This window comes from Nannospalax galili, unplaced genomic scaffold, assembly GCF_000622305.1.
Source record: "Nannospalax galili isolate Female #2095 unplaced genomic scaffold, S.galili_v1.0 scaffold126, whole genome shotgun sequence".
Lineage (NCBI taxonomy): Eukaryota > Metazoa > Chordata > Mammalia > Rodentia > Spalacidae > Nannospalax > Nannospalax galili.
The window spans coordinates 1,461,957-1,475,984 of NW_008355275.1; the positions used below are offsets into that span (position 1 = coordinate 1,461,957).

Genomic DNA, 14,028 nt, shown 5'->3' on the forward strand with positions numbered 1-14,028 from the left:
CTACTCCCTTATAATAGAAGATGGAGAGACAGACAGAAAAACAGAGAGAGGGACAGAGAGACAGACCAGGGTCCAAACAAGGCAAAGTTCCTAATAGCCTAACTTCCTACCACTAGGCCTCTACCTAGTTCACTAGATAGAACTAAAGGTTCTACCGCCTCCCAACAGCACTGCAGGCTAGCTACCAAGCCTTTAACACATGGACCATGAAGGAGAATATTTAAGACCCAAACCACAATAATATGTACAAGCTGGATATTTTATACATCTCAATTGTCCAACTAGAAAGATATTCCAAGATATTATTATGACTATTTAGCGCATACTGTAGCTGAAGTAGAAACATTAAGCAACTTACTGAAGTCCACTCAAAAAGAAACCGAAAGACGGGAATTTGAATTCAAATCTCCTTGACCCAGCTTCCATCATACTTTTTAAGTCTTTGGCTTACAGGGCTCTTTGAATGACTTGATCAATATCTAAAGAATCAATCCTCCAGCCTCGGCAAGGCTGCAGGTGACTACAAACTCAGATTAAACTGCTTCGCAATTCCCAATCTACCCAAACAATGCGAGAATAAATGTATAACCTCTTGAGGCATAAAATGTTGAGTAACTTAGATTCATCAATTAATGCACTGTTCTTCCATTAAAGCATGAGGATGAGGTGAAGGATTGTGTGAAATGAGGTGGTAGTGGCTCATGCAAAGCCCTAAGGAAGTATGTTTTTAAAGAAAAATAAATTAGAAGCAATTCTCTTCTGCCTTACCAAGTTATGTAAAGACACCAAATTGAGGAGGCAAGTTGGATCACTAATATTGTGTTGGGACTAAAGTCCTTAAGGTTGTTCTGTGCCATAGCCTGATGGGGAGTAAAGTTCCTGTTTGGGCTTATAGGAAACTAATGTCTTTCAAGATGGTCTGTAACAGGTCTGGGTTCTCCTCTCTCACATGGTGCAGAAGTTACCACAAGTTCCCAAGGGAGGAAGAAGCGGTCATTAAGAGTGGTGTGGCAGTCTCCAGGGGAGTCATCACTGTGACCATGATGTTGAATGACCCAAACTAGGGTCAAATAAGAGTTACTACCAAATCTAGGAGTGCCAATTCCCACAAGAATTGAGGAAGAGGCAGGTCAGCAGGAAAGACTACCAGGCCCCATTGAAACAGAAAAATAATATATCACAAGTTACACTAACCCAACACCAAATATTGGTAATATACTCAATAAACGGAACGGCCCACCATACATACCCAAGAGCCAGCATGAACTCATGGGTTCTTCTATTGTCTCAGTGCTCAAAGAGATGCACATCTCTGAGACGCTATTTTATGGAAGAGAAAACGTGATGAGAGAGAAGGAAAAAAGTCAACTCCCAAGAGATAATATAAGTGAAAAATATCACAGAAGGTATTTATCAGACTAAGTTCATTTTTCCTCTACTATACAGTAGGAAGCGAGAGTGGGGCTTCAAAGGAGACTCACAGGAGTTGTAGAAAGAGTGAGGCTATAGGTTTTTAGCATGTCTGTTTGGTGTAAGTAAATATGTGACTCTGATTCAAGTACAATAAGGACTTTTCATTTACTTTTCATTTACTTTATTAAAAGGCCTTGTGGAGATTCAAAGTAGGCTTTATGCTGAATCTAGATTAGGAGAATCAAAGACAATAGAAATGAGAAAATCCATGGTGTTGGCCAGAGTTTGTGACCTGAGGGAAACAAAGACAGATTAGTTTTCTCAGAATTTCAGAAGTTTTACTCCATCCTGGTGAGGAGGACAGAGAAGAGCAGTTCCCATCATGACAGCCAGAAAGCAGAGAGAGAATCCCTACACGTGCTGGCTCCCCACCCCCTTCTATCTGAGCCTCCAGTTTATGGGATGGAATGTGGGGTATTTCCCACACTCATGATAATTCTTCTCTTAATCCTCCATAGAAACATCCTGACAGACACACTTTGAGTTGTGATTTACTAATCTCCTACTTCTCAGTCCTATTGAGATAAGTCACACCCCTAGTATTTATCAATCTGTATCTTATCTGATGGCATCTGTATTTGAAATGCCTGGCCCATGGCCCTTCAAGCTCCAAGGACTGTCATAGAAAAGGTAGCCTTTGGCATACACATTGGAGAATTATACCTTTTGGCTCTATATTAAAAGGTCATCTCCAAGCCACTAGCCCAAATTCATGTAACTCAGAAAATCAGCATACAAAAATGAGGATATAACATTTTTCTTTTGTAGGTCAGAAGCCAACCCTTATTTTATTAAAATGTGTGCAGGAAATCAAGGAAAATGACCAGAAAATACTGTGATAACATTCATAAGAGCAAGTGCCACATCCAAGCTCCTTTGCCCTGGGCTGTCATACAGGCTGTTCTTTGGAAGTTTGACTGAAGCCCTCAAAAGAGGGGTGGTACAGTCCAGACCCCCTCAGGCCAACCCTCTCAACCAGAGATGACCATGACATTCACATCACTGAGAGGTGGAGAAGGCCATGAAGGTTTTCTTCTCATTCACATGGTCTTCTTTGAAGAAATTTAGTTCTCATAAGCCTTAGCATCTTTCAGATGGTTTCTAGCAGTCAGAAAAGTGGTGGCCTGCCAGAAAGCAAACTCTACTCATCATTCACTGAAATACATCCCTGAAAGGAGAAGGTTTGTCATGGCCAAGTTCATGGGCAAAATCACACTTCAGGTCCAGAGTGTCATACAGCACATATAGAGATGGATGCTGGGGAAAGGTTCTCAGTGGGCCTGCAGCCAGTTCATTTCATGTTTCTCTCAATCCAGTCTTTGAAAGGCAACACCTTGGTGAAGACTGTGGCTAGGCCATGGCTGCATGTCTTGTCATAGCTCCAGCTGACTAGCCCCACCAGATGCCAACGAGGCTCAGGGGATGCTCGGCCTGGGAAGGACACAGCTGCAATGCCCCCTGTCTCTGCAGTGCAGATGTCAGAAGGGGTGTTGGGGTCCTGAATGGCACAGAACATGTTGTCAGTGACACTAACTGGGATGCCATGGTCTTCATGTTGTTCCTCACAGAGCAGCGAGTCCACTACTCTGACCATTCCAGAATGCAGCGTGTCATTCTTGAAACCAGGGCTCCTCACATCTGCCAGGATGTTCCAGCCAGCGACAGTGATGTGGGACTCCTGGAAAGAAATGCTGAGGTCCCGAGTGGCAGCCAGGCAGATGGGCTGGATGCGGGTGCTAATGCGGGCCTTATCCAGGAGCTTCAGAATGGCGATGTCAGCATCAAGCAGGATGGGGTCATAGTTGGGATGCAGAATGATAGCAGAAATCTACCAATACAAGAAATAGATAGCAACAGTGAACAGCCAACTCCAGTGTGGACAAGAATAGGCCAGTTTGGGAGCCAAATTATTAGATGAAATTATCTAAGTGATAGCTGTAATTATTTGGAAACATAAGGAATCATGGAAAGTAATTGTTTTATCTCAACTCAAATGCCTACCAGGACCCGGTAAGTGGAATAAATGGGATCTACTCCATGGGCAAGGCTGCAGAAAGGGGAGTTCATGTCCCATATGAAGCAAGCAGAGGACATTTCATTCCTACCAAAATGGCCTGAGCATTCTGATTTTGCCAGAGAATGGATTCCAGATTTTATCTGAATTGTTTACTGTTGATAAATAAACTGATTAAGAACATATATGTCAGCACAATAAAACCATAAACTATAAGCTACTAGTTTGAAATGTCTGGCCCACTGTAAATCTTTCTCATAGATTCTTTTTATAATATTTTAATTGATGTGTATGAGTTTCTTGCCTGCATATATGTAAGTGCACCCATGTTGTGCAGTGCCTGCAGAGGTCAGGAGAGGGTGTCAGATCCCTTAGAATTGGAGTTAGGGACAGATGTTAGCTGCCATGTGGGTGCTGGGATTCGAACCTGAATCCTCTGCAAGAGCAGCCAGTGCTTTTAACCACTGAATCATCTCTCTAGCCCCAACATTTCATGTACTTTCAAGCCAGCAAGATGGAGCCACGTTCCGTAGCAAACAGTCCCTAAGATTTCTCCAATAAGAATGTTCTCAGAACACTCAATGACTTTCCCACAGGGTCTTCTCTTACTATTCCATGTCTTATTGGTTAATGTTTTTGATAGGGTTTCTAAGAGCTCATATTTGTAATGCATTTCAATTTTTTAAGATATATAAGTTCTATTACTTGAGCACTTTTTCTTGGGGCTTCTCCTGTGAAATACTGATCACAGCATATGGATCTGTCTCTTCCACTAAACTAGAGAAAACTGTCATGCCGCATTCTCTATTTCACATGCGCTTCATATTGTAAGGGCTCACTGATGATGGACAGATGGATGAATTGATTCCTAGATAGACAGGTGGAAGGATGGATAAATAGAGGATGGGATGGGATGGATGGATGGATGAACAGATTGAAAGGGAATACAGAATAAGGGAGAAGTGTATTGTAGGATTATCATGGATAAAATTTATGTCCTTGAAGCCTACTTGGATAATTCCCAAATGTGACAATAAACTATCTTTTTTTTAATTCAAGAACTATTTATTAACAATCTCTTTTGATCTGGACACTGAGGACACAATGATAAGTCACAATGTCTTTTGAACAAATAATCTCAGACAGAGACCCCCATTAAGTGAATAGTTTCAATGTAGTATAATTTACAATATATGCTACTAGGTAAAGTACATGTATATTTTACTTTGAGGTGACTGACTTTTCATGACTACAGTGATAGATGATTTTGGTTCTACCTTATTTTTAAAACAAGTAAAGGAGAGGAGAAAGACTATGTGGCTTTCTAACCTCCCATTTCCAGTGTCTGTCAGTATGAAGTATTGAGGACCTGCTGCACACCAGGCTCTGGAGTGGCTACTTATATGCTAAGGTGACAGGGCTAACACAGGTGCTGCTCTCTTGTGCTTGTAACTGGTTAAGCCCTAGAGCCCCAGCTTCCACATTAAGCCCTTTCTCACCCGTAAATTCTGGATGGTCTTCTCATCTCGGTCATCATCCCTGTAGAATTTCCCCAAGACTACCTTAAGGTCTGCTGTCTTGATGACGGTGACTTTCCCCAGGTCAGTCACACAGTGTGCAGCCACTACCACAGTGCGTTCGTTCACCAGGGCACCACTGCAGACCAAGAACCATGCACCCTTGTGCAGACTACCATCATGCACATGACTGGTCCTCCGGTAGATGGCTGCTTGCCACGGCCAGCGAGTCCCTTGGGTCTTTGGAGAAGTGACGTTCTCAATTTTCCCACAGACTGTGGAGAAAATATAATTTCAATACCATCAACTCAGATCTTTCCCATATCTTTCCTATCTGAAAGGGAACATGTCACTCAACTAGGAGATATAAATCTGAAAAAAAGATGATCCTGGGGCTGGAGAGATGGCTCAGCAGTTAAGAACTCTTGCAGAGGACCCAGGTTCAATTCCCAGGACCCACATGGCAGTTACAAACCATCCTTAATTCCAGTTCAAGGGAATCTGATGCCCTCTTCTGACCTCTGAGGCATTGCACGACATGGGTGCACTCACCTACATGCAGACAATATACTCATACACATAAAATAAAAATAATAAATAAAAAATTTTTTTTAAAGATGATCCTTTGGAGGTGATGACCACTGAACCATCCAGCCTAGTTTTCTCTTCCCTTTAATAGTCTTAAATGTGTGTGTGTATGTGGTACATGTGTTTGTGTATGTGTATGTATATACTACTGTACAAGAGAATGTGCACATGTGTGTCAAGGTCAGAGGTCAATGTCAGATATTAATATCTTCTTCAATTGCTTTCCACATTATTCTTTGAGACAGGGGTTTTCACTGGACCTTGAGCTTAACAAATTGGCTAGACTGGATGCCCAGCAAAGCCCAGGGGTCCTCTACCTCCCAGCACTGGGATTACAGACACAAGCTGCTGTGCCCAGCTTTTATGTGGGTGCTGGGATCAAACTCGGTTCCTCATGGTTGCACAGCAAGCACTTTACAGACTGAGCTATCTCCCCAACTCTGATACTAACCAACTATCCTAGATAATGTTTGATTTTAAATCTAGAGTTAAAAGTGGAGGCTTTGAAGTCAAATAAAATGTAGATCTTCTCCAAGGCACTTTAATTAATAGGATTTTGGACAAATTACCTGATACCTGATACCTTAGAGCCTTAGTTTCTTTGCCTATAAAATGTACAGCATAATAGTAATAGTCTGGGGGGATGGTCTTGAGAAGACTGAATGAGATGATGTAACAGTTAAAATATCATGACTATAATCATAAGCATCAATGAACTCAGCCACACTCTTCTCCTTTCACAGAGGATGGGGAAGATAGCTGCGCAAGGGCAAGCCCATAATCCAGGACTTCCAGGCATTATCTCAGTGTCATCTCATATTATCTAGCATCACCTCATTGTTTAACTAGTAGCAATTAATATCATTGGATAATGAGTACAAAAATGACAAGGTACTCAAAATTTCATAGCCAGAGGCCCCCTGGCAGCTTTAACTCCATCCCTACTTGGTGTTTAATTTCTGCTCAACTCTCTTTTCTCCAGATACAAATGACAGAACCATCCACAAGAAGATACACCTTTAAGATTTAATGAATCTGGATAGTAAACTTAAACCAAAGGGAAGAAGCTCTCACTGCAGAATTTCAGACATCACCGAACCAGGGAAAGTAATGAAAGAGCACTCTGTTAGACAAGGAAACTTTCCAAATAATAATAATAATAATAATAATAATAATAATAATAATAATAAAAGTCTTCGATAAGATTAGGTTTTTCACAGGCAGGCTTAGAAAAAGGAAGAGGCTCCAGCTTAAAGATGAGCCATGACTCACTTGGGATACAGGATGGGGCCCGCCCACTCCACTTCCCGGTCCTCAGACAGGTCCTCCTGCTACTTCCCAGGCGGCGGTAGAAGGGTGAGATGCACTCATACTGGAGCTGGGTGTGCAGATGCTGATACCCAGGGGGCAGCTCTCCAAAGGGAAGGGCTGACTTTTTCGTAGAGGCATCCTGCAGTTTCTGCTTGGTGAAGGCTGTGGAGTACAGCTGGTGTAAAGGGGTCTCCCTGGATCAGGGCACATAGGACCAGGGAAAGACAGAAGCAAGATTTCAGCATCCATGCTGCTATTCAGTTACAGAAGAGAAAATGCCTCTCAATTCTCTTCTTTGTTCCCTCTCTTCTCTACACACACACATGCCTCTCATTTCTCATTCTTTGTCCCCTCCATCCTCTATGCCCCCCCCACATATACACACAGTACTTCTACCAGTGGGAAAATTCTCTTACATGCCTCAATATTTTAGTACTGCATTTCTGGCATGCTTCCAAGTATCTAGGATTTTTAACCAAAGAGAATAACATCAAACATAATAGCTGCTATCCAAAGGTACACTTTGTAGACACACACACACACACACACACACACAGAGAGAGAGAGAGAGAGAGAGAGAGACAGAGAGAGAGAAAGAGAGCACAGCACACGTTTAATTGTAAAATTAAACAGGAAAGAGAGTTAATTTGAATGAGAGAAAGCCAGGCACATTCTTTGCTCTAAACATTATTATAATGGGGCAATATTAAGAATTGACTTGGACTAAACTGTGTTGATACAGTAGCCTGATTTAGCAATTAGCAGAAGTAATTAGTTCTCAGAGATGAGAACTTTCTCTCAGGGACCACTTATTGGGAGAAATACCAAGAGTTGTATGCAAATGTGAAAAGAGATATTAAATGAGCCACAGTGTTGAGGCCCTCGGAGCCACTCACGGGCTCTCTGGGGGAGAGATACATCCATGTTACAGCTTGTGATTGTTTTACATTGGTGCATAATGACTGTCAGTTGGAAAGCTGGGATTTCTTCAGGAATAGGTGTCCTCATCCCTGTGTCATACTGAATGGAGAAAGGAAGCCCAGAAAGGTATACAGAGAGCTCTGGGACGCAGTAAAGAGGATGGCACCCAAGGTAGCATTTCACAGTCACCGTTTCACCCTAGTATCTCTGCTATTCAACATTGTTATTTAAAAACCCTGTTTCCTGTATCTCTGTGGTATTTGATTCAGAGAAAATATGTATCCCATGTTGATTTTACTCACTAAATATTCCTGTCATGTTTATAACCAGGTCTGCAATTAGGAGCTCTTGAATGAAAAATGAGCTTACTTTTTCTTAGAAAAAAAAATTTTTGAGAATTTTATACATGTATACAATGAAATATGATTATATATGCCCCCATTTCCCCCATCCAATTCCCTCTATACCACCCAACACGCCCCCTCCCAACTTCATGTCTATATGTAGAATTTGGGAGATTGTTGGAGATCGAAAGACCCCCATTTCAGGAGCCTGTCTTCCAGAAAGGTACTTATACCAAGTTTAGGCTTGCTTTCTCGTTTGTAGGAGTCACCTACCATGTTGCCACCTAATATGCCATTAAAATTGCTGTAACAATAGGAAGCCATGTAGCCTTTTTGTGTAGCTCAGAATTCCTCTACAAGGCATCACAAAGCTAGGAAAGGCAATAGAGATGTCTCCTTGGGAAAAGCAGGTGGATTCCACTCAGTGGAGAGCCCGCCCCAGGGAAACCACCAAGATCAGAAAGACGCAGAGTCTGCACTCTACTGACACCGTTCCCAAGAAAATGCTTTGCCTGAAAAGAGAAAGATGAATATGGATGAAAGCTTGAGGAGGGGTGAGATAAGGATGGTATCTTCACTGAAGACTGTGCCAGGTCAGTTCTGCATTAGCTAGAGCATAGGGAGAAGACCCTGAGGCCAGATACTGGATTTACATTCTGGCTTTGCACTTTGCTCTAGTAATAAGTCTTTGGGCATATTACTTAAGTTCTCAGTTTACCCGTATACAATATGTTAATAAGAAACAAATAATAATCATAAAATATCTAGCCTCAGAGGTTCTAGTGAGGCTTAAATGAACTAATCTATGCAAAGTGATGAGAAAAACAGCTGGCACATGCAAATATGCTGTAAGTGTCAGCTGTTAATGTGGTTTTAATCCTAGCAGCAATCCCCAGAGACTTACTAATTACCTCTGTTTTTCAAAAGAGAAAATGAAGGCTCATCAAGTTTGGAAAGTTGCCTAAGAAGACCCAGGACTAAAGAGGGAGGCAGAAGCAGGTCTTGAACCCTTGACTGTCATCCAATTCATTCCTTCAAGAAGCAGCTACTAAATGACTTCCACGTGGCAGACATGGTTTCAGGTAGAACTTGAGCATGAACAAAGCAGGTAATGTTCCCTCACTTGTAACTTTTACATTTGAAATGGCTGGGAGAAAGAAAATGAGTGAGTGAGAGAGAGAGAGAGAGAGAGAGAGAGAGAGAGAGAGACAGAGAGAGACAGAGAGAGAATGATGCAGACACATGGCCCATTTGAGTGAGAGAGAGAGAGAGAGAGAGAGAGAGAGAGAGAGAGAAGAGAGAATGTGTGTATGTATGTGTCTGTGTCTGTGTGTGTGTAGAAGGAATGCCAAGATGAAAACAGAAACCTGGTGAAGGCCAGAGAACACCAGGTTAAGGGGTCAGCCTGGTGTCAGGGTACAAGTGAGGCTGCTACTTTTATTTCAAAGGGAGTCGGGGGCTGGGGATGTAGCTCGGTGGTGCAACACATGTCTAGTATACATTAAGCTCTAAATTCATTCCCCAGCACCACACGGTTTTATTTTAAAGGGGAGTGAGAATGGTGAGGAAGATCATCCAGCTGAAAGCAGCAGAGAACAGAAAGAGATGAGGTTCTAGCTCAGCGAGATCCCATGAAAGCAGTTTCTAGGCTGAAAGAGCCACAAGTGTAAAGTTTCTAAAACAGAATTAGGTTTGGACTGATAGAAGAAAACAAAAGAGGCCCATGCAACTGAAGTAGAAAGAGTGAGGAAGAGGATATAGAAAGAGAGAAGTGGCCTCCTTTCTCACCACCATGTGGACCTCATCTGTCTTCCCAGGAGACACAATGGGCACATCCAAGAGCTCATGACCCTCATTACAACTGGTTATTTATCTCTAGCTCCTGGGCTCCACCAGCCTGCCTCATCTGGTAGGTCATCATCAAGAAGGTCTTCCTAACCCCCAGCTGGCTGCTTCAACAGAAGGAATGCCAACTCCTAGAAGTTGCCGTAATAAGCAGTCACTTTAGGAAGCCTGAAGTATTAGAATCCAGCTCTTCAAAGATCATCAGAAAGTCTTGCTTCTCACCAGCATCTGCTTTCCCACGATCCAATAAAACTTGCTTCTCTTCCAACAGTTGCTACCCTTTGGCCGAAGGCAGCTGGCTAATGAGCCACCATCTAACAAGCCCCATTCTTTCATGATCAGTTAGTACTAAATGTCCCTAAGAAGCGCCAGGCTGTCTTTGGGCAAACACAAGTGGAGAAGTGGAGGAGGGGATGGGAAGGTAAATATTCATTAGCCCTTAAAGCAGAGTCTAGGTGTTTGGTCTCACCTTGACTGAACCTGCATTGGAAGAACTCTCCTTCTCACCAGGTCTGAGACCTTTGGTTCCCGGCAGGCTAGAAAAAGACAGACAGTGCTACAGAGTCCTTTTCCATCTTCGCTGGTCACATCACATTATTCGGATTCATACCCGAACCCCCTGTTCCAGACACCACACTCTTTCCCCAGTCTCAGAGACAAGACATATCTTGTCTTGAACAGCTTACTTAGCAAAAGGGCAACTGCCTTTCACCTGAATTGACAGCTACCTCTGAAAAACTCAGCAATCCCCTCTGAAAAACTGCTTCATCTAGGTAATTTGGGACACTGACAGTCAATAGATTAGGAGCATCTGTTCACGGGAATGGTGCTAGCAAACTAGATCCTAATGGAATAAAAGTCAAACTAGAGTTTCTAAAATATAGCCCACATAGGGAGTTCAGAGGTGCTTGTTTAAAACCAGTGTCAGCACAGATAAATCTTGAGTAACCGACCATTCCTTGAGCTGTCTCTGCAATGAAGGTCTCTAACAGTCACCAGAGGACAACTCAGAAGCTGTTTCAATTCACTGAAGTCTTTCTTTTTTCCTCTGGGGAAAATGAATCCTTCCCATCTCACTTTCCCAATCAGGCAGCCAACATTTGTCTAATTAGCAACTTAGAGTACTTTGGTTGTATTAATTTGTAAGAGAAGAGTTGACAAAAACCTCCAAGGACATATGCAACACCGTTCCCATACTTAATGAAAGAAAACATCAGACCCTGTGCTGAGGATGAAAGTTGTTTCTGGCAAAAGCCTAAAGTGATTTATCCCTTTCACATTTATTCCTCTTTCTCTTTCCTTCTTTTTCCCATGATGTGGGTTGTTGACAAATACCCAGAAGGGAGAACAAAGGGTGGGGGCAATGTTTTTGACAATCTGGGACATGAACATGCTTTTCTTCCTAGTGAACAGCCAGATCATTGTGGCCTGTCCCCTAATACAGGAGCTGTCAGCCTGAAGGCAGGGGGTAAAGTCAGGGAGAAACTTCATCTCCACTGAGATGAGGAGGGTTCCATGCACCTTGCACAATTCATTTAAAATAGATTGTTTTCATTTAAAATTAATTTAAAATATAAATTGCATCCAATCTATATTTTAAATTTTACTTCCTAGAATGGTTTGCCTTGGGCTTACCATAAGTCTTTCACTCCCACCTACACCTACTTTCTTTTCCTGTCTTTCATCTGGAATACTATCCCAACTCCTCTTCACGCCTTTAAATTTCTCCCAGCTTTCCTGGCTGGTACCAATCCCACATGCTTCATTCAAATCATTTATTTCAGGAATACCGATCTCTCCTTTTTTTTCCTGACCTACTAACTTGTCCCTATAACTGTCCCTTAGATGTTTGAAGGTTTATTGTCTTTGTTTTTGGACATCTTAACATCTGTAGCCTCCGGGAATGTGCATCTATCAGCTCTTTTATGCCTTGCACTAACAATATTGCATAGAAAATAAACATAGCAATGCAAAAGCTTATAAAGTCTGCCCTTGGATTTGTACACATAAAACTCAGCCTTCTCCTTTTTCCTAAGCTGCTTCTCTATCACCTCAAGATATGATGAGAGCAAGCAGGCCCTCATGAGGCCCAGAAAAAATAGGCAAAGGTATTTTTTAAGGTATTCTTTTCAATTCAAGAGTTACATATGGTTTGAGAGAGAGATTACAAGAGAAAAGCATTTTCTAGGGACCTAAAAGCACTCATTAGAGCTATCAAAAAGTACAGCAACTCCATCTACAGCTACAGAAACCAAAAATATCAATGAGTTACCTTTTATGCAGATGGGCTGCTTCCCTGACCATTCTCCATTCTGCTGGCAAGTTCTTTTCTCATCGCCACTAAGAACATAAGAGCCATTACAAAAGAATGACACAACAGTGCCGATTTTTACATGGTACCCATGGAGAAGCCCAGGGCCTCCTGTTATTTTCTTGTATCCATTGACTGGGCCCCCAAGGTCTGAGCAGTTTTTCTCTTCAAGGACTAGAAATGGAAAAAAAAAAAAAAAAAAAAAAAGAGCTGTTAAAGGTCTGAGTCATCCAATTTCAGAATAGAATCTTTTCACATTTCATTGAATTAAAAATACAGTGATAGAGAGCCTGCTAAGAGTGATGCTCAGAATTACCAAGAGGAACCTCATAATGGAAAAGGCATGTGCTAGGCATGTCTCCCCCTGGTTTTAATGACTTATTCTTAAATTGAGAAATCATTCATTCTAAATATAAATAAGTTTGACACCAAATCTGGCCCCAGTATGATCGTGTTCCTTTATTTCTCAAACTGTGGAAGCCAGGCAAGCCTGGACAACATAAATATTTCACTTAGACTGTACAAGAAGTTTATGCTGGTTATTGCTTCTCAATATTGTCTTATCTCTTTCATTTCCTATCACTTAGGCAATAAACTAGACCACCCATGTTATACTCAGTAAGTAGAATTGACCTAAACAAGAGTGCATACATTAAATGAATTTAAAGTTTAGATTTGATCTCCAAGAATAAAAAAGTATGCTGAAACTTTTAATTAAAAAAGTAGCACAGGGTAATATAATTATAGAGATACAACCATTTTCCCCCAGTCCCTAAATAGAACTTCCCATCTGCATAATTAATATTCATTACAAAGGAATTTCTATTCTTTCATTCCTGTTGGACAGAGGTTTTAAAGTAGAAATAGCATCAGCAGCTATTCTGAGCACTGAATAGGATTTTAGCCATGGTCAGGAATATTCTATCAGATAAGTAACATAATTGTCTCAAATAGATTATGGCATAGTATTGAATATGACTCACCTAAGACAAGACAGTGAATGCCCTGAAGAATTCAACCTTTAATTATTGAATTTGGTAACAACCACACAATCAGCTTCCCTGACTTCTTTTTAATCATTTCTTCCTAGGTACAGACTTATACCCTGTGAAACAGTCCCCATGTAATACAATTACATGTTCAAAAGGCCTTTCTTCCTGTAACTGTCTCAATTACCTTCCAAGAAACTTACTTGACTCCAGACAAGAAAAGAAATTTCCATTCACAAAATGCCTCTAAAATATGCAAGAATTAAAAATAATGTTCCTATGTTGAACTTGGCAAGATTGCATACTTAGCCAAATGACTGGCTAAGCCAATAGACTCGGCCAAATACTCTAAGATTGCCCATAGATCATGTGGCAATATATCAATAACACTGTGTGCTTTGGGGCTACATAACATAGGCTTCAAATCCAAAATTCCTATTTTAAGTGTAAGAAAAGGGACCTCACTGTGTAAGCTGTTCAGAAATACTGAGATGGCATAACATAGCAATGCATTTTCTGACACCCCAAGTGGACTCAGAAAACCCCAGTGCTGTATTTTCAGGAATGACTGCAACATGGGAGGAAGAGGCAGGGAAAGCAGTGCCTGCTGCTGCCTTCTTTGAACACAGACTCATTCAGTTCTGAAAATACAGCCCCAAGGCAATTACTGGGACCCAGAGCCTGCAAAAAAAAAAAAAAAAAAAAAAAAAAAAAA

The 14,028-nt window shown here is 41.5% G+C and overlaps 1 protein-coding gene across 1 annotated transcript in view; it reads right to left on the reverse strand.

The window, feature by feature from the left end:
* Positions 1–1,609: 1,609 nt before the first annotated feature.
* Pamr1 (peptidase domain containing associated with muscle regeneration 1) overlaps positions 1,610–14,028 on the reverse strand; it is a 109,279-nt gene continuing 96,860 nt past the window's right edge. Inside the window, exons 7-11 of the mRNA XM_008852380.3 lie at positions 12,286–12,498; positions 10,483–10,549; positions 6,865–7,097; positions 4,987–5,279; positions 1,610–3,301 (exon numbers count right to left, since the gene is read on the reverse strand). Coding sequence (XP_008850602.1) covers positions 2,765–3,301; positions 4,987–5,279; positions 6,865–7,097; positions 10,483–10,549; positions 12,286–12,498 — 1,343 coding nt within the window. The 3' untranslated portion in view covers positions 1,610–2,764. The remainder of the gene's footprint in view (positions 3,302–4,986; positions 5,280–6,864; positions 7,098–10,482; positions 10,550–12,285; positions 12,499–14,028) is intronic.